The sequence below is a fragment of the Bombina bombina genome, chromosome 5, assembly GCF_027579735.1.
Source record: "Bombina bombina isolate aBomBom1 chromosome 5, aBomBom1.pri, whole genome shotgun sequence".
Taxonomy (NCBI): Eukaryota; Metazoa; Chordata; class Amphibia; order Anura; family Bombinatoridae; genus Bombina; species Bombina bombina.
In genome coordinates, this window is record NC_069503.1 from 748,120,856 (window position 1) to 748,141,745 (window position 20,890).

General features: G+C 40.1%; 1 protein-coding gene across 4 annotated transcripts in view; it reads right to left on the reverse strand.

Annotated features, from left to right (window-relative positions):
- The window catches only part of RIPOR2 (RHO family interacting cell polarization regulator 2), a 377,286-nt gene that overhangs the window by 170,915 nt on the left and 185,481 nt on the right, over positions 1 to 20,890 (reverse strand). For all 4 annotated transcript variants that reach the window (XM_053714808.1, XM_053714807.1, XM_053714810.1 and 1 more), the window contains exon 2: positions 18,676 to 18,802. In XM_053714808.1, the coding sequence (XP_053570783.1) occupies positions 18,676 to 18,802 (127 nt within the window). The remainder of the gene's footprint in view (positions 1 to 18,675; positions 18,803 to 20,890) is intronic.

Sequence of the window (20,890 nt, forward strand, 5' to 3'; positions counted from 1 at the left end):
TATCATAGATATCAATGGTGTCCTGTATGGTTCACCGCCTGGCGATACCCCACTATTATGGAGCTGCATGTTGTATTGATATACTTCTTGTTAATACCTGGATAGACTGTGCTATAAGGGATGGTGTGGTACCAAAGTAAAGTAAAACATAATTTATGCTTACCTGATAAATTCCTTTCTTCTGTTGTGTGATCAGTCCACGGGTCATCATTACTTCTGGGATATAACTCCTCCCCAACAGGAAATGCAAGAGGATTCACCCAGCAGAGCTGCATATAGCTCCTCCCCTCTACGTCAGTCCCAGTCATTCGACCAAGAATCAACGAGAAAGGAGTAACCAAGGGTGAAGTGGTGACTGGAGTATAATTTAAAAGATATTTACCTGCCTTAAAACAGGGCGGGCCGTGGACTGATCACACAACAGAAGAAAGGAATTTATCAGGTAAGCATAAATTATGTTTTCTTCTGTTATGTGTGATCAGTCCACGGGTCATCATTACTTCTGGGATACCAATACCAAAGCAAAAGTACACGGATGACGGGAGGGATAGGCAGGCTCATTATACAGAAGGAACCACTGCCTGAAGAACCTTTCTCCCAAAAATAGCCTCCGAAGAAGCAAAAGTGTCAAATTTGTAAAATTTGGAAAAAGTATGAAGCGAAGACCAAGTTGCAGCCTTGCAAATCTGTTCAACAGAGGCCTCATTCTTAAAGGCCCAAGTGGAAGCCACAGCTCTAGTGGAGTGAGCTGTAATTCTTTCAGGAGGCTGCTGTCCAGCAGTCTCATAGGCTAAACGTATTATGCTACGAAGCCAAAAAGAGAGAGAGGTAGCAGAAGCTTTTTGACCTCTCCTCTGTCCAGAGTAAACGACAAACAAGGAAGAAGTTTGGCGAAAATCTTTAGTTGCCTGCAAGTAGAACTTGAGGGCACGAACTACATCCAGATTGTGTAAAAGACGTTCCTTCTTTGAAGAAGGATTTGGACACAAGGATGGGACAACAATCTCTTGATTGATGTTCCTGTTAGTGACTACCTTAGGTAAGAACCCAGGTTTAGTACGCAGAACTACCTTGTCTGAGTGAAAAATCAGATAAGGGGAATCACAATGTAAGGCTGATAACTCAGAGACTCTTCGAGCCGAGGAAATAGCCATTAAAAACAGAACTTTCCAAGATAACATCTTTATATCAATGGAATGAAGGGGTTCAAACGGAACACCCTGTAAAACGTTAAGAACTAAGTTTAAACTCCATGGTGGAGCAACAGCTTTAAACACAGGCTTGATCCTAGCTAAAGCCTGACAAAAGGACTGGACGTCTGGATTTTCTGACAGACGTCTGTGTAACAAGATGGACAGAGCTGAAATCTGTCCCTTTAATGAACTAGCTGATAAACCCTTTTCTAAACCTTCTTGTAGAAAAGACAATATCCTAGCGATCCTAACCTTACTCCAGGAGTAACCTTTGGATTCGCACCAGTATAGGTATTTCCGCCATATTTTATGGTAAATCCTTCTGGTAACAGGCTTCCTAGCCTGAATCAGGGTATCAATAACCGACTCAGAAAAACCACGTTTTGATAAAATCAAGCGTTCAATTTCCAAGCAGTCAGCTTCAGAGAAGTTAGATTTTGATGTTTGAATGGACCCTGTATCAGAAGGTCCTGTCTTAGAGGTAGAGACCAAGGCGGACAGGATGACATGTCCACTAGATCTGCATACCAAGTCCTGCGTGGCCAAGCAGGTGCTATTAGAATTACTGATGCTCTCTCCTGTTTGATTTTGGCAATCAATCGAGGAAGCAGCGGGAAGGGTGGAAACACATAAGCCATCCTGAAGTTCCAAGGTGCTGTCAAAGCATCTATCAGAACTGCTCCCGGATCCCTGGATCTGGACCCGTAGCGAGGAAGTTTGGCGTTCTGGCGAGACGCCATGAGATCTATCTCTGGTTTGCCCCAACGTCGAAGTATTTGGGCAAAGACCTCCGGATGAAGTTCCCACTCCCCCGGATGAAGAGTCTGGCGACTCAAGAAATCCGCCTCCCAGTTCTCCACTCCCGGGATGTGGATTGCTGACAGGTGGCAAGAGTGAGACTCTGCCCAGCGAATTATCTTTGATACTTCCATCATTGCTAGGGAGCTTCTTGTCCCTCCCTGATGGTTGATGTAAGCTACAGTCGTGATGTTGTCCGACTGAAACCTGATGAACCCCCGAGTTATTAACTGGGGCCAAGCCAGAAGGGCATTGAGAACTGCTCTCAATTCCAGAATGTTTATTGGAAGGAGACTCTCCTCCTGATTCCATAGTCCCTGAGCCTTCAGAGAATTCCAGACAGCGCCCCAACCTAGTAGGCTGGCGTCTGTTGTTACAATTGTCCAGTCTGGCCTGCTGAATGGCATCCCCCTGGACAGGTGTGGCCGATGAAGCCACCATAGAAGAGAATTTCTGGTCTCTTGATTCAGATTCAGAGTAGGGGACAAATCTGAGTAATCCCCATTCCACTGACTTAGCATGCATAATTGCAGCGGTCTGAGGTGTAGGCGTGCAAAAGGTACTATGTCCATTGCCGCTACCATTAAGCCGATCACCTCCATGCATTGAGCTACTGACGGGTGTTGAATGGAATGAAGGACGCGGCATGCATTTTGAAGTTTTGTTAACCTGTCTTCTGTCAGGTAAATCTTCATTTCTACAGAATCTATAAGAGTCCCCAAGAATGGAACTCTTGTGAGAGGAAAGAGAGAACTCTTCTTTTCATTCACTTTCCATCCATGCGACCTTAGAAATGCCAGAACTAACTCTGTATGAGACTTGGCAGTTTGAAAGCTTGAAGCTTGTATTAGAATGTCGTCTAGGTACGGAGCTACCGAAATCCCTCGCGGTCTTAGTACCGCTAGAAGGGCACCCAGAACCTTTGTGAAGATTCTTGGAGCCGTAGCCAATCCGAATGGAAGAGCTACAAACTGGTAGTGCCTGTCTAAGAAGGCAAACCTTAGATACCGGTGATGATCTTTGTGGATCGGTATGTGAAGGTAAGCATCCTTTAAATCCACTGTGGTCATGTACTGACCCTCTTGGATCATGGGTAAGATTGTCCGAATAGTTTCCATTTTGAACGATGGAACTCTTAGGAATTTGTTTAGAGTCTTTAAATCTAAGATTGGCCTGAAAGTTCCCTCTTTTTTGGGAACCACAAACAGGTTTGAGTAGAACCCTTGTCCTTGTTCCGACCACGGAACCGGATGGATCACTCCCATTGTTAACAGATCTTGTACGCAGCGTAGAAACGCTTCTTTCTTTATCTGGTTTGTTGACAACCTTGACAGATGAAATCTCCCTCTTGGGGGAGATAATTTGAAGTCTAGAAGGTATCCCTGAGATATGATCTCTAGTGCCCAGGGATCCTGAACATCTCTTGCCCAGGCCTGGGCGAAGAGAGAGAGTCTGCCCCCTACTAGATCCGGTCCCGGATCGGGGGCTCTCGGTTCATGCTGTCTTTGGGGCAGCAGCAGGTTTCCTGGCCTGCTTGCTTTTGTTCCAGGACTGGTTAGGCTTCCAGCCTTGCCTGTAACGAGCAACAGCTCCTTCCTGTTTTGGTGCAGTGGAGGTTGATGCTGCTCCTGTTTTGAAATTCCGAAAGGGACGAAAATTAGACTGTCTAGCCTTAGCTTTGGCCTTGTCTTGAGGTAGGGCGTGGCCCTTACCTCCCGTAATGTCAGCGATAATTTCTTTCAAACCGGGCCCGAATAAGGACTGCCCCTTGAAAGGTATATTAAGTAATTTGGACTTAGAAGTAACATCAGCTGACCAGGATTTTAGCCACAGTGCCCTGCGTGCCTGTATGGCGAATCCTGAGTTCTTAGCCGTAAGTTTGGTTAAATGTACTACGGCCTCCGAAATGAAAGAATTAGCTAGTTTAAGGACTCTAAGCCTGTCCGTAATGTCGTCTAGCGTAGAGGAACTAAGGTTCTCTTCAAGCGACTCAATCCAAAATGCTGCCGCAGCCGTAATCGGCGCGATACATGCAAGGGGTTGTAATATAAAACCTTGTTGAACAAACATTTTCTTAAGGTAACCCTCTAATTTTTTATCCATTGGATCTGAGAAAGCACAGCTATCCTCCACCGGGATAGTGGTACGCTTAGCTAAAGTAGAAACTGCTCCCTCCACCTTGGGGACCGTTTGCCATAAGTCCCGAGTGGTGGCGTCTATTGGAAACATCTTTCTAAATATTGGAGGGGGTGAGAACGGCACACCGGGTCTATCCCACTCCTTAGTAACAATTTCAGTTAGTCTCTTAGGTATAGGAAAAACGTCAGTACTCGCCGGTACCGCAAAGTATTTATCCAACCTACACAGTTTCTCTGGTATTGCAACAGTGTTACAATCGTTGAGAGCTGCTAAGACCTCCCCTAGTAGTACACGGAGGTTCTCCAATTTAAATTTAAAATTTGAAATATCTGAGTCCAATCTGTTTGGATCAGAACCGTCACCCACAGAATGAAGCTCTCCGTCCTCATGCTCTGCGAGCTGTGACGCAGTATCAGACATGGCCCTAGCATTGTCAGCGCACTCTGTTCTCACCCCAGAGTGATCACGCTTGCCTCTTAGTTCAGGTAATTTAGACAAAACTTCAGTCATAACAGTAGCCATATCTTGTAATGTTATCTGTAATGGCCGCCCAGATGTACTAGGCGCCAAAATATCACGCACCTCCCGGGCGGGAGATGCAGGTACTGTCGCGTGAGGCGAGTTAGTCGGCATAACTCTCCCCTCGCTGTTTGGTGAAATTTGTTCACATTGTACAGATTGACTTTTATTTAAAGTAGCATCAATACAGTTAGTACATAAATTTCTATTGGGCTCCACCTTGGCATTGGAACAAATGACACAGATATCTTCCTCTGAGTCAGACATGTTTAACACACTAGCAAAAAAACTTACAACTTGGTTATAATCTTTTTTAGCAAAAAAACGCACTGTGCCTCAAAGAGGTACTAACGATTAAATGACAGTTGAAATAATGAACTGAAAAACAGTTATTGCATCAAACTTTAAAACAACACAACTTTTAGCAAAGGTTTGTTCCCATTAGTAAAAAACAACACTAATTAAATTTGTACATAAGAAAACAAAACAACGTTTTTTATACACAGTCACTATAAGAATTCTCACAGCTCTGCTGAGAGAATTTACCTCCCTTCAAAGAAGTTTGAAGACCCCTGAGATCTGTCAGAGATGAACCGGATCATGCAGGAAATATAAAAGTAGCTGACTGGAATTTTTTGATGCGTAGCAAAGAGCGCCAAAAACGGCCCCTCCCTCTCCCACACAGCAGTGAAGAGAAACGAAACTGTCACAATTAAAGCAAAAAACTGCCAAGTGGAAAATAATGCCCAAATATTTATTCACACAGTACCTCAGCAATGTAAACGATTCTACATTCCAGCAAAAACGTTTAACATGAGAATAGTTATTAAAAGGATTAGTGACCTTTAACACAGTAGTTCCGGTGAAATACCATCCCCAGAATACTGAAGTGTATACATACATGTCATTTTAACGGTATGGCAGGCTTTTCTCATCAATTCCATTCAGAAAATAAAAACTGCCACATACCTCAATGCAGATTCATCTGCCCGCTGTCCCCTGATCTGAAGCCTTTACCTCCCTCAGATGGTCGAGAACAGCAATATGATCTTAACGACTCCGGTTAAAATCATAGTAAAAAATCTCTGTCAGATTCTTCCTCAAACTCTGCCAGAGAAGTAATAACACGCTCCGGTGCTATTTTAAAATAACAAACTTTTGATTGAAGTCATAAAAACTAAGTATAATCACCATAGTCCTCTCACACATCCTATCTAGTCGTTGGGTGCAAGAGAATGACTGGGACTGACGTAGAGGGGAGGAGCTATATGCAGCTCTGCTGGGTGAATCCTCTTGCATTTCCTGTTGGGGAGGAGTTATATCCCAGAAGTAATGATGACCCGTGGACTGATCACACATAACAGAAGAAATTCCCTATATTAATCCATAGTCTCAACAGGACCACCTGGTATGTATCCAGCTAGGCCAGGGGACCGCTGGTATTGTTTTTAAACAAATGTTAAGGAGGTTAGGGGTGGTGCCCCTGTGAATAACAACGTTGTGCACTCTTGTCTGGGTGTTCCCAAGTAGTTACAATTTAGTAGTTACATTAATAGTATCTGTAACCTGCTGTTTCTCTTATTAATTTGAGAGACAGTCTTATGTATAATTCTATACGATTGTTGGGGTAGATTAAACTAAATGTCCAGGTTTTAACAGGAATAACCCACTTGGTTTAAACAAAATTGTCAGTCCAATATGTAAACAGTCAACAAGTTATAGAATATTAGTGTGTAATAATATTGAAGAGATGCTTAAATGTGTGGCTACCTCGCCTGGTACAAAAACATTACTTAGGGTCAAATATACCATGAATTTACTCCAAGATTGTTTATTTTTGTAAGGTAGTCAGTATGTAATTTTCTTGAATGAGTATGTATTCAGAAGTTTCTATTAGTACGTTGCTTATTTTTCAAGTGTTCATGTTCAGTGCTAAAACTCTAATAAATTAACGTAAATGCAGACCCAGTAAGGTAGTTCAAATAAGTCAGGAGGTTTGTGCTGTGTAACTGTTAATTCCCGTGTAATGTTATTAGCCCAGCGTTATCGCTCAGTGTCGAGAACCAGTGCAGTAATATAGATTACATGGGTTATCCCCTATTATTTATCTGCATGGTACCCTCAATTGGTAGCAGGCTGTAGAAATACCTAATTCCAAGAGAAGTACAAATCTTCACTTCTCGAGTGAATAATATTACGGTATACGCTTGCCTAGTATAATAATTATTAGGGTACTCGATGACTTGTAATGTTGTTGAGAGAGAGAGAAACTGGTAAGCAGTTAAACAAAGTTCGTTCTTCCCAGTTAACTATTCAGGCGTTGCCCTTATTAGTTACTAGCGATATCGCTCTGTTATACTACAGGGAGTGCAGAATTATTAGGCAAGTTGTATTTTTGAGGATTAATTTTATTATTGAACAACAACCATAGTTTTGGAAGTAGTTTTTAGTTTGTTTTTAGTTATAGCTATTTTAGGGGGATATCTGTGTGTGCAGGTGACTATTACTGTGCATAATTATTAGGCAACTTAACAAAAAACAAATATATACCCATTTTAATTATTTATTTTTACCAGTGAAACCAATATAACATCTCAACATTCACAAATATACATTTCTGACATTCAAAAACAAAACAAAAACAAATCAGTGACCAATATAGCCATCTTTCTTTGCAAGGACACTCAAAAGCCTGCCATCCATGGATTCTGTCAGTGTTTTGATCTGTTCACCATCAACATTGCGTGCAGCAGCAACCACAGCCTCCCAGACACTGTTCAGAGAGGTGTACTGTTTTCCCTCCTTGTAAATCTCACATTTGATGATGGACCACAGGTTCTCAATGGGGTTCAGATCAGGTGAACAAGGAGGCCATGTCATTAGATTTTCTTCTTTTATACCCTTTCTTGCCAGCCACGCTGTGGAGTACTTGGACGCGTGTGATGGAGCATTGTCCTGCATGAAAATCATGTTTTTCTTGAAGGATGCAGACTTCTTCCTATACCACTGCTTGAAGAAGGTGTCTTCCAGAAACTGGCAGTAGGACTGGGAGTTGAGCTTGACTCCATCCTCAACCCGAAAAGGCCCCACAAGCTCATCTTTGATGATACCAGCCCAAACCAGTACTCCACCTCCACCTTGCTGGCATCTGAGTCGGACTGGAGCTCTCTGCCCTTTACCAATCCAGCCACGGGCCCATCCATCTGGCCCATCAAGACTCACTCTCATTTCATCAGTCCATAAAACCTTAGAAAAATCAGTCTTTAGATATTTCTTGGCCCAGTCTTGACGTTTCAGCTTGTGTGTCTTGTTCAGTGGTGGTCGTCTTTCAGCCTCTCTTACCTTGGCCATGTCCCTGAGTATTGCACACCTTGTGCTTTTGGGCACTCCAGTGATGTTGCAGCTCTGAAATATGGCCAAACTGGTGGCAAGTGGCATCTTGGCAGCTGCACGCTTGACTTTTCTCAGTTCATGGGCAGTTATTTTGCGCCTTGGTTTTTCCACACGCTTCTTGCGACCCTGTTGACTATTTTGAATGAAACGCTTGATTGTTCGATGATCACGCTTCAGAAGCTTTGCAATTTTAAGAGTGCTGCATCCCTCTGCAAGATATCTCACTATTTTTGACTTTTCTGAGCCTGTCAAGTCCTTCTTTTGACCCATTTTGCCAAAGGAAAGGAAATTGCCTAATAATTATGCACACCTGATATAGGGTGTTGATGTCATTAGACCACACCCCTTCTCATTACAGAGATGCACATCACCTAATATGCTTAATTGGTAGTAGGCTTTCAAGCCTATACAGCTTGGAGTAAGACAACATGCATAAAGAGAATAATGTGGTCAAAATACTCATTTGCCTAATAATTCTGCACTCCCTGTAGAGGAGAATTCAAAACTCCACTCCTTAAGTAAATTATTTAACAAGTCAACGTTATTATTGTGGCAGTTTGTGGGATACTAGGACACTCAGGCACAATTGGGCGATACTAGGCTCAAATACGTTAGATCCAATCACACTCACACACATACTGGTTTAAATTAAATTCTATTAGCACATTCGTTCTGCAAGTCACATTGCTGTTAGTTTAAAAAGGAGAACAGATCTCCAACTGCCCTGACATGTTTCGCCGCAAAGGCTTTGTCAAAGGTGGGGCGCCCGCCATTCTCGGTGCTTTTTATTGGCTGGCCTACGGAGGGCACGGCCCCCACTATTGTCCTGATTGGTTTCTGGCATCTTTCTTTCTATTGGTGTCAAAACGGAGCACCAATTAATTAACTATCCTTTACACTCAAATGCCGGGGGTATGATATCCCCTTTGCCCACCCACCCATGTTCACAAATGGTGTTATCACATAGTGTTCCCATAGGATGGGATTATTTCTCCCTTTCGAAATTATATGCACTTGTCTTCCCTTCAATGTTCAAATAGCCCCGCATATCCAATATCCCAATACCAACTCTCCCATCTTATACCGAATTAAACAAACTACGAGAATTCCCCCTGTTTTCAAAAGATCAAGATAGTGTGATACATCCTCTCTCCATTCTTATAATTTAAGCCTGGTATCGAAAAGTTTAAAAATCTAAAGCGTATCTTTCATTCATAATTGGTAGTCTCAGACCCGGACAGTGACGATGACACACCTCTGTTTTGACACCAATAGAAAGAAAGATGCCAGGAACCAATCAGGACAATAGTGGGGGCCGTGCCTTCCATAGGCCAGCCAATAAAAAGCACAGAGAATGGCGGGCGCCCCACCTTTGACAAAGCCTTTGCGGCGAAACATGTCAGGGCAGTTGGAGATCTGTTCTCCTTTTTAAACCAACAGCAGTTTGACTTGCAGAACGAATGTGTTTATAGAATTTAATTTAAACCGGTATGTGTGTGAGTGTGATTGGATCTAACGTATTTGAGCCTAGTATCGCCCAATTGTGCCTGAGTGTCCTAGTATCCCACAAACTGCCACAATAATAACGTTGACTTGTTAAATAATTTACTTAAGGAGTGGAGTTTTGAATTCTCCTCTAGTATAACAGAGCGATATCGCTAGTAACTAATAAGGGCAACGCCTGAATAGTTAACTGGGAAGAACGAACTTTGTTTAACTGCTTACCAGTTTCTCTCTCTCTCAACAACATTACAAGTCATCGAGTACCCTAATAATTATTATACTAGGCAAGCGTATACCGTAATATTATTCACTCGAGAAGTGAAGATTTGTACTTCTCTTGGAATTAGGTATTTCTACAGCCTGCTACCAATTGAGGGTACCATGCAGATAAATAATAGGGGATAACCCATGTAATCTATATTACTGCACTGGTTCTCAACACTGAGTGATAACGCTGGGCTAATAACATTACACGGGAATTAACAGTTACACAGCACAGACCGCCTGACTTATTTGAACTACTTTACTGGGTCTGCATTTACGTTAATTTTTTAGAGTGTTAGAACTGAACATGAACACTTGAAAAATAAGCAACGTACTAATAGGAACTTCTGAATACATACTCATTCAAGAAAATTACATACTGACTACCTTACAAAAATAAACAATCTTGGAGTAAATTCATGGTATATTTGACCCTAAGTAATGTTTTTGTACCAGGCGAGGTAGCCACACATTTAAGCATAACTTGTTATGCTTGTTGACTGTTTACATATTGGACTGACAATTTTGTTTAAACCAAGTGGGTTATTCCTGTTAAAACCTGGACATTTAGTTTAATCTACCCCAACAATCGTATAGAATTATACATAAGACTGTCTCTCAAATTAATAAGAGAAACAGCAGGTTACAGATACTATTAATGTAACTACTAAATTGTAACTACTTGGGAACACCCAGACAAGAGTGCACAACGTTGTTATTCACAGGGGCACCACCCCTAACCTCCTTAACATTTGTTTAAAAACAATACCAGCGGTCCCCTGGCCTAGCTGGATACATACCAGGTGGTCCTGTTGAGACTATGGATTAATATAGGGAATTTACTTTACTTTGGTACCATACCATCCCTTATAGCACAGTCTATCCAGGTATTAACAAGACGTATATCAATACAACAAGCAGCTCCATAATAGTGGGATATCGCCAGGCGGTGAACCATACAGGACACCACTGATATCTATGATAACAAGGGATACTTATAAGTCTGACACCCGATAGTGGAACATTATCACTCACACGCATTATCCATAGGAGATTATACCATATAATTTATACGGAGGTATATTGCAGCAGATACCCCCGTTTTCTGAGTTACAGTAACAATAGGGGCATCTTCATTTTCAATGTGACATATGTTTAAACATTCTGAATAATACAATACTCGCGTATAAACCTAAACCGTCCCCCTTTGACTGAGGGTATAAGCTCTGTGGAACATACCGGGTTCCTATATTAGATATAAGGTGATTGTGGAGACACCTCCCCCCTCCTCATCACCGTCGTTCTCTCTCACACTGTCTGAATATTTTAATTATCTTCATTTTTAACAGTTTTAATAAAAGTTAAGTTTTAATACCGCCTTTCTTGGGCTTATTTAGCTATGGTAGTATCTGCTAATAATCAACCTGTGTTGTTGAGTGCTATTTAAGTACACTCTTTTAATTGCTTCCAGCAATTGGTATTCTTTAGTTTGCTTCTCCTAGTGTACAGCACCTAAGTCCCTGATTATATCAATGTTAGCTCCATTATATAAGAGAAATTAATATTACAAGGGACACAACACCAGTAGTGCCGTCTTTTTCTCTTTTCTCTCTATTTCCGCCTGAACATCCCTGGACCTGGACAGGAATCTGGGAAGTTTCTTGTTTAGATGAGAGGCCATGAGATCTACCTCTGGAGGACCCCATATCTGAACAATCTGAGAAAAAAACATCTGGATGGAGAGACCATTCCCCTGGATGTAAAGTCTGGCGAGATAATCCGCTTCCCAATTGTCTACACCTGGGATATGCACCGCAGAGATTAGACAGGAGCTGGATTCCGCCCAAACAAGTATTTGAGATACTTCTTTCATAGCTTGGGGACTGAGAGTCCCACCCTGATGATTGACATATGCCACTGTTGTGATAATGTCTGTCTGAAAACAAATGAACGGTTCTCTCTTTAACAGAGGCCAAAACTGAAGAGCTCTGAGAATTGCACGGAGTTCTAAAATATTTATTGGAAATCTCGCCTCTTGAGATTTCCAAACCCCTTGTGCTGTCAGAGATCCTCAAACAGCTCCCCAACCTGAAAAACTCGCATCTGTTGTGATCACAGTCCAGGTTGGCCAAACAAAAGAAGCCTCTTGAACTAAATGATGGTGATCTATCCACCATGTCAGAGAGTGTCGTACATTGGGATTTAAGGATATTAAATTGAGATATCTTTGTATAATCCCTGCACCATTGATTCAGCATACAAAGCTGAAGAGGTCTCATGTGAAAATGAGCAAAGGGGATCGCGTCCGATGCTGCAGTCATGAGACCTAAAACTTCCATGCACATAGCCACTGAAGGGAATGACTGAGACTGAAGGTGCCGGCAGGCTGCAACCAATTTTAAACGTCTCTTGTCTGTTAGAGACAGAGTCATGGACACTGAATCTATCTGGAAGCCTAAAAAGGTGACCTTTGTCTGAGGAATCAAGAAACTTTTTGGTAAATTGATCCTCCAACCATGTTTCCGAAGAAACAATACTAGTTGATTCGTGTGAGATTCTGCAGTACGTAAAGATTGAGCTAGTACCAAGATATCGTCCAAATAAGGAAACACCGCAATACCCTGTTCTCTGATTACAGAGAGTAGGACACCCAGAACCTTTGAAAAGATTCTTGGAGCGGTTGCTAGGCCAAATGGAAGAGCAACAAATTGGTAATGCTTGTCTAGAAAAGAGAATCTCAGGAACTGAAAATGTTCTGGATGAATCGGAATATGAAGGTATGCATCCTGCAAGTCTATTGTAGACATATAATGTCCTCGCTGAACAAAAGGCAGAATAGTCCTTATAGTCACCATCTTGAAAATTGGTACTCTTACATAACGATTCAAAATTTTCAGATCCAGAACTGGTCTGAATAAATTTTCCTTCTTTGGGACAATGAATAGATTTGAATAAAACCCCAAACCTTGTTCCAGAAGAGGAACTGGCATGATTACCCCTGAAGACTCCAGGTCTGAAACACACTTCAGGAAAGCCTGAGTTTTTACTGGATTTTACTGGGATACGTGAGAGAAAAAATCTTCTCACAGGAGGTCTTACTCTGAATCCTATTCGATACCCTTGAGAGACAATGCTCTGAATCCATTGATTTTGAACAGATTTTATCCAAATATCCTTGAAAAACCTTAATCTGCCCCCTACCAGCTGAGCTGGAATGAGGGCCGCACCTTAATGCGGACTTAGGGGCTGACTTTGGTTTCCTAAAAGGCTTGGATTTATTCCAATTTGAGGAAGGTTTCCAATTGGAGGCAAATTCCTTGGGGGGAGGATAGAGTTTTCATTCCCTATTCTGACAAAAGGAACGAAAACGGTTAGAAGCCTTAGATTTACCCTTAGTTTTTTTTATCCTGAGGCAGAAAAACTCCTTTTCCCCCAGTAACAGTTGAAATAATAGAATCCAACTGAGAACGAAATAAATTATTACCTTGGAAAGAGATAGTAATCTAGATTTAGATGTCATATCAGCATTCCAAGATTTAAGCCACAAAGCTCTTCTAGCTAATATAGCTAAAGACATGGATCTAACATCACAAATAAAATGATTAGCATGTTGCAGTAAGCAAATAATGCTAGATACGTCAGAATCCAATTCTTGTTGCGCTAAATTCTCCAACCAGAAAGTTGATGCAGCCACAACATCAGCCAAAGAAATTGCAGGTCTGAGAAGATGACCTGAATATAAATAGGCCTTCCTTAGATAAGATTCAAGCTTCCTATCTAAAGGATCCTTAAAGGAAGTACTATCTACCATAGGAATAGTAGTACGTTTAGCAAGAGTAGAAATAGCCCCATCAATTTTGGGGATCTTTTCCCAAAAACTCTATAAATTTTGCTGGCAAAGGATACAATATTTTAAACCTTAAAAAAGGAATAAAAGAAGTACCTGGCTTATTCCATTCCTTAGAATCATATCAGAAATAGGAAAAAACTCCTGGAGAAACCACAGGAGGTTTAAAAACAGCATTTAAACGTTTATTAGACTGAACGTCAAGAGGACTGGTTACCTCAATATCCAAAGTAATTAACACTTCTTAATAAAGAACGCATATACTCAATTTTAAATAAATAAGTAGATTTGTCAGTGTCAATGTCTGAGGAGGATCTTCTGAATCAGATAGATCCTCATCAGAAGAGGATAAATTATCATATTGTTGGTCATTTGAAATTTCATCAACTAAATGAGAAGTTTTAAAATACCTATTACATTTATTTGAAGGTGGAAATGCAGACAAAGCCTTCAGAATAGAATCAGAAACAAATTCTTTAAAAATTTACAGGTATATTATGCACATTAGAAGTTGAAGGAATTGCAACTGGCAATGTACTATTACTGATGGACACATTATCTGAATGTAAAAGTTTATCAAAACAACCATTACAAATGACATTCTGCGACATAATTTCTACAACTTTACAACAAATGCACTTAGCTTTGGTAGAACCGATGTCAAGCAGCAAAGTTCCAGCAGAAGCTTCCGAGGCAGGGTCAAAGTGAGACATCTTGCAAAATGTAAGAGAAAAAACAACATATAAAGCAAAATTATCTATTTCCTTATATGACAGTTTCAGGAATGGGAAAAAATGCAAATAGCATAGCCCTCTGATAGAGAAAAAATCAAGAGGCAAACATCAATGGGGTATTGAAATAATGAAAAAGTTTGGCGCCAAAAATGACGCACAACGTAACTAAACTTTTTTGGCGCCAAAAAATAACCGGAAATGACACACTTGCGTCACTAATGACGCAACCGTGTGAAAGGTCTCGGTGTCAAGTATGACGCCGGAAATGACGAACTTGTGTCATAGACGTACCTTTTCGCGCCAAAAAAAAAATTTGCGCCAAAAAATGACGCAATAAAGTTTAGCATTTGTCGCACCCGCGGGCCTAATATCGCCCGCAATTTGTAAGAAGTAGTCAATTGAAAAAAAGACTAAACCCCAGGTAAGAAATAAATTTCATTTTTAAAAGATGTTTATATTCCCCAAATATGAAACTGACAGTCTGCAGAAGGAAATACATGAACCCGACTCATGGCAAATATAAGTACAATACATATATTTAGAACTTTATATAAATGCATAAAGTGCCAAACCATAGCTGGGGTGCCTTAAGTAATAAAAAACATACTTACCAAAAGACACCCATCCACATATAGCAGATAGCCAAACCAGTACAGAAACAGTTATCAGTAGAGGTAATGGTAATTTGAGAGTATATCGTCAATCTGAAAAGGGAGGTAGGAGATGAATCTCTACGACCGATAACAGAGAACCCATGAAATAGACCCCCGTTAGGGAAATCATCGTATTCAATAAGTGATACTCCCTTCACGTCCCTCTGACATTCGCTGTACTATGAGAGGAATCAGGCTTCAACAATGCTGAGAAGCGCATATCAACGTAGAAATCTTAGCACAAACTTACTTCACCACCTCCATAGGAGGCAAAGTTTGTAAAACTGAATTGTGGGTGTGGTGAGGGGTGTATTTATAGGCATTTTGAGGTTTGGGAAACTTTGCCCCTCCTGGTAGGATTGTATATCCCATATGTCACTAGCTCATGGACTCTTGCCAATTACATGAAAGAAAAGGCTGTTATGTTCCGATATAGCCAGGAGCCCAAGCGATACTACACATTAAGGAAAAACAATATACAGAGGTGCAAGATGGAAAAAAACACACAATATTCTGTACAAATGAACTAAGAACTGATACTCTCCTTTAGGACAGACCGCAGCCTTCTTGCAGTCTCTCCCTTATGACTGTGTATAGATAGATAGTAGTAGTAGATGGCGCTGGTCTATTGAGTGATTTTCTCTAGTAAGTGAAGAGAAAAAAGGCTTGATGCATATATTGAAGCCAATTAATATGGGTGCAGTATACTCACTCCATAAGATGAATCTTTACAGCTGAAAGGGAACGTAGCGTCAGATGGCAAGAGTCCACAGGTTCCTGGAGTCAAATACTGAATTTTCAGGTTTATCCAAAAGTGGACTATAAATGAATAGAGACCCAAATGACAAAAGTATCCAGTGTGTAATTGAAAAAAATGTAGTAACTTACTCCATAAATAAGGAGATTCCAGCTCAGCACAGCAAAACAAGATCTTGACAATCTTTCAACAAAGGATAAAAGGTTTTATTTGAGCAAATAAAACCTTTTATCCTTTGTTGAAAGATTGTCAAGATCTTGTTTTGCTGTGCTGAGCTGGAATCTCCTTATTTATGGAGTAAGTTACTACATTTTTTTCAATTACACACTGGATACTTTTGTCATTTGGGTCTCTATTCATTTATATTCCACTTTTGGATAAACCTGAAAATTCAGTATTTGACTCCAGGAACCTGCGGACTCTTGCCATCTGACGCTACGTTCCCTTTCAGCTGTAAATATTCATCTTATGGAGTGAGTATACTGCACCCATATTAATTGGCTTCAATATATGCATCAAGCCTTTTTTCTCTTCACTTACTAGAGAAAATCACTCAATAGACCAGCGCCATCTACTACTACTATCGATACTACACATTAGCAGACAGAATCACATAACAAACATGATTAAAGTCTCCCCTATTCAATAACCCACCTTAGGAGATATTAACCCTCGATTTCATAATATAAAGGAGTCTCACTGAGACCCTGCTTCTTTGTTTACATTACATTTCACATATTGTAGTAAAATAAAACGATCTTACCGGAATTCACGCCGTGGAACAGGAACACTGCCTTTCAAGTGTGATAGATAGTAGCCTCGCTTCTGACATGGACTTGAGTGAACAAAGCAGGCAGCGAAACTCGTCAACGCTGATTGCTAAGAAGCTGTTAATATGAGTCGGGATGGTTTCACAGAAAGACTCTCCCTGTATCTCCGGACTTTAACTTTCATCCATGCTCTAACTGAAAGGCTGACAGGACCACTTAAAACTCCAGTCCCATTTTGAAGAGTACTACCCTCCATAAGAGACTCTCTTTAATCTTCCGACACTTCTCTGCCAACCTCCTGTGATGAAAGGCAAATAATGACTGGGGGATGAGGGAAGTGGGGGAGGCATTTAAGCCTTTGGCTGGGGTGTCTTTGCCTCCTCCCAAAAGTAATGAATGCGGCTGTGGACTCTCCTTGTTTATGAAGAAAAAGTACTTACGCTTGAAGTGGATGGATTAATGAGCAGTGACCAGTGCTGGCGATGATGACAGTTTGTTAAGACACCTTATCGTATCTGACCTAACAGCAGTGTGCCCGGAGAAGTTAGTGGTATATGGGACATGATATGGTGTATATCTGGGTAAAGTAGGTCCGGTGAGAATATTGCATTACTCTGGAGGACCGAGGTAATAAACCAAGCCACACGCCTTGCAGAAGGATATGAACTGACATACTGGCATAACCAATTGGTTACGGTTAATCTCAAATGGACACTTGCTCATTCTTGTTGATTCTGTTATGGAAATTATCGATTTAATGTGATATGTACTGTTGGCTCAACTATCCCTTGAGATATATTTATATACACATGCACTAATTTCATAAAGGGGGTACCCAGTTTAGTATCATAAATTTATCCTAGTCTGGAACGATCTTCATGCACTTTTGATAGAATTTTTAAATAAACCATCTTTTTTTTGCAGCCCCTGGAGTGGTCTCCATTCTTTTGTGACACGGTGTATGAATTATTTGTAGCCTGAAATAGGTAGTGCTGGATATAATCTACTATTTGTTTGTTTATGTTATACAAAGAACAAAAAGAAGAATTTACAGCATAATTCTGAAAAGAGAAGGATATCAGCACTCTTGAATACCCAATAAAAAACAAATGGAGCACCCCATTGGGTATTCAAGAGTGCAGATATCCCTCTCTTTTCAGAATTATGCTGTAAATTCGGATCTCTTCTTTTTGTTCTTTGTATAACATTTTTATGAGAGTCTGCACCATAGCTCATTTGAAGCATAATCACCTGCTGAGCTTATTATTACAGTGTTTTCTCGTATCCTATACACGCTAGTGTTGATACATATAATATATATTTTCTTATTTTTTATATATATATATATATATATATATATATATATATATATATATATATATATATATAACAATCAGCAATTATGTAGTTCTATTTAAGTATGAGTAAAGCAGTTTTTTTTATTAGTTTTTTTAAGGCAATGTTCTAATATACATGGGAGAGAACTGTCAACTTTCCATCATGGTGTCAAGATAAAGATAAATATATGTTAAAAGATTACAAAATGTAATAAACATTTTAGGCTTAATACACATAACTAAGGCAATGCATTATTATACAGGTATGATCATTTTCCATGCAGATTGTTGAATATCTTAATTTTTCTTTTTTTTTTTTAACTTTAGGGAATTAAAAGTCTCTTATTTAGTTGTATAAAGATCAATTTAAATCAGATTGATGGATCAAGTAGTGATAGTAATCATCTTAACTACAGAGATTAATTAGAAATATCATACTACAGTTGGAAAATGTCTTCTGCAGATCTCTCATTGAGTGTAAATATCTCTGGGACCATACAACTATATTTAGAAGCACTATATAACTATATTTAGCTTCACTATCTCCAACTAACAGCTGTCCTCATAATATGGCAGTAATCACAATACTAATGACTCTGACTGCAGCAGAAGCAAGTTGCTTTTTTTATTTTTGTCTTTAAAGTAGTTTATATAATCGCTATATAAAAGTTGAGCTTTGAGGCAAACTGTACATTTATGTATTTGTCACTTGCATTACTTAAATGCATATATTGCCCCCAGCATTAGTATTGTAAATTAGGTACTTACCGTGACCTTCTTTCTGGAATGCCACTAAAGCCAGCAAATGACTGACTTCTAAGAATTCCATTAGGACCTCCCGGGGGAACTGCCTGTGAGCCAACAGACATGATATCTGGGATCCTGAAAGAGATTTCTGCAAGAAAAAGTATACAGAGAATCAGAGCAGGTTTGCAGCAAAACCTTTTGTGAATGCATGTGATGGTAAAGTCACAATCATTAATCCTAAAGCATAAATAAATGTATTAAATCTATCATATTCACTATCATATTACACTTTTGTTGGTTCAAAAACTCCCCAGCTACCTTCTCAGCAAGATCATTTTTTGTCTCTCCCTTGACAAATGGCGCGTGCTAGCCTGAAGGATCAGCTGTTAAAGCCCATCATTTAGAATAGCAGCCGTACCAGAGCATATGGTTAATTAACAACTTGTCGGCATGGAGAAAACATAGAGGTTTTTCATTATGTTATAATGTAGATGTTTCTACTTCACATCTAGAAGTTTCCATAATTATTTGAGGGATCTAGCAGCACTGGAGAGCCAGACAAGAGATTAAGAAAATCGGGCCCATAGTGCAGGTGGCACAGTTTCTATTGGCTGCACTGCCTGCTTGTCAAGGGATTTAAAACATGTTATGCAAAACCAATAAAAACAACTTCAAATTGAAGAGAGAGAAAAAAGCTAATATTTAGCCTTTTCAGTGACATGGAAAGTACACAGCTTCACCCTTTTTGTCTGACAAATTATTTCCTATTACATCCGGCCAATTATGGCCTCTAGAGATACACCAAGTTTATTACTGCCAATAATGGAGTTCAGCCATTCTTTTTAAAAAAAAACAAACAAAAAAACAAACTGTTAGAGTGGAGAGCAGCAGAGCAACACAACTTCAAACTCTTCATGAGAAAATACCAATTCACTAGAATTTTAAGATTTAGAAATCAGATATTTTTGTTTATACAAAAATATTTACAATACACTCTAAAATACATTTTCTGAAACAAAGCAACAAGTAAAATTATGAGAGGGAAGAGGAGAGAGAGGAGAAGAGGAGAGAGAGGAGAAGAGGAGAGAGAGGAGAAGAGGAGAGAGAAGAGGAGAGAGAGGAGAAGAGGAGAGAGAAGAGGAGAGAGAGGAGAAGAGGAGAGCGAAGAGGAGAGCGAAGAGGAGAGAGAAGAGGAGAGAGAAGAGGAGAGAGAAGAGGAGAGAGAAGAGGAGAGAGAAGAGGAGAGAGGAGAGGGAGAAGAGGAGAGGGAGAAGAGAAGAGAGGAGAGAGAAGAGGAGAGAAGAGGAGAGGGGAGAGGAGAGGGGAGAGAAGAGGAGAGGGAGAAGAGGAGAGAGAGAAGAGGAGAGAGAGAAGAGGAGAGGGGGAAGAGGAGAGAGAGAAGAGGAGAGAGGAGAAAGGGAAGAGGAGAGAGGGAAGAGGAGAGAGGGAAGAGGAGAGAGGGAAGAGGAGAGAGAAGAGGAGAGAGGAGAGAGAGAAGAGGAGAGAGAAGAGAGGAGAGGAAAGAGAAGAGGAGAGCGAAGAGGAGAGAGAAGAGGAGAGAGGAGAAAAGAGGAGAGAAAAATAGGAGAGGAGAGAAAAGAGGAGAGAAGAGAAAAGAGGAGAGAAAAGAGGAGAGGAGAGAAAAGAGGAGAGGAGAGAGAAGAGGAGAGAGAAGAGGAGAGAGAAGAGACAAGGATAAAGATGATAGAGTGTACACACAGTTATAACATAATATATGTCAACCTTTTGTAATTACCTGGATTTATGAACAGGGTGAAATTGATTTAATTATTGGGAGGTGTACTATCTCCTGTTTAATAGGTTAACCATTAATATTTGATAACATTTTTCAGGTGTACTTTATTGCAAGGAGTAAAATAATCATTACCTTAATAATAAATAACTTAATAAAAAAATTGTTATATTTAAATTTAAATTATTAACTTAATAATTACAAATTGTTTATTTAACTAAAACAATACCATTAAAAGGTTTCACTTTCATTTTTACTGCTTTCCCCCTCCCTCCTCACACTTCGGTCCTTGTGCAGATCTGTTCCACTCCAATCTTATATTAATTGAACTTCTTGAAACTTGGTTATGTGTATATAGAATTACAGGGGAACAATGGGATTAAAGGGACAGTAAAATCAAATTAAACTTTCACGATTCAGATTAGAACATGCAGTTTTAAATAAAGTTCCAATGTACTTATTTTATCTCATTTGATTCATTCT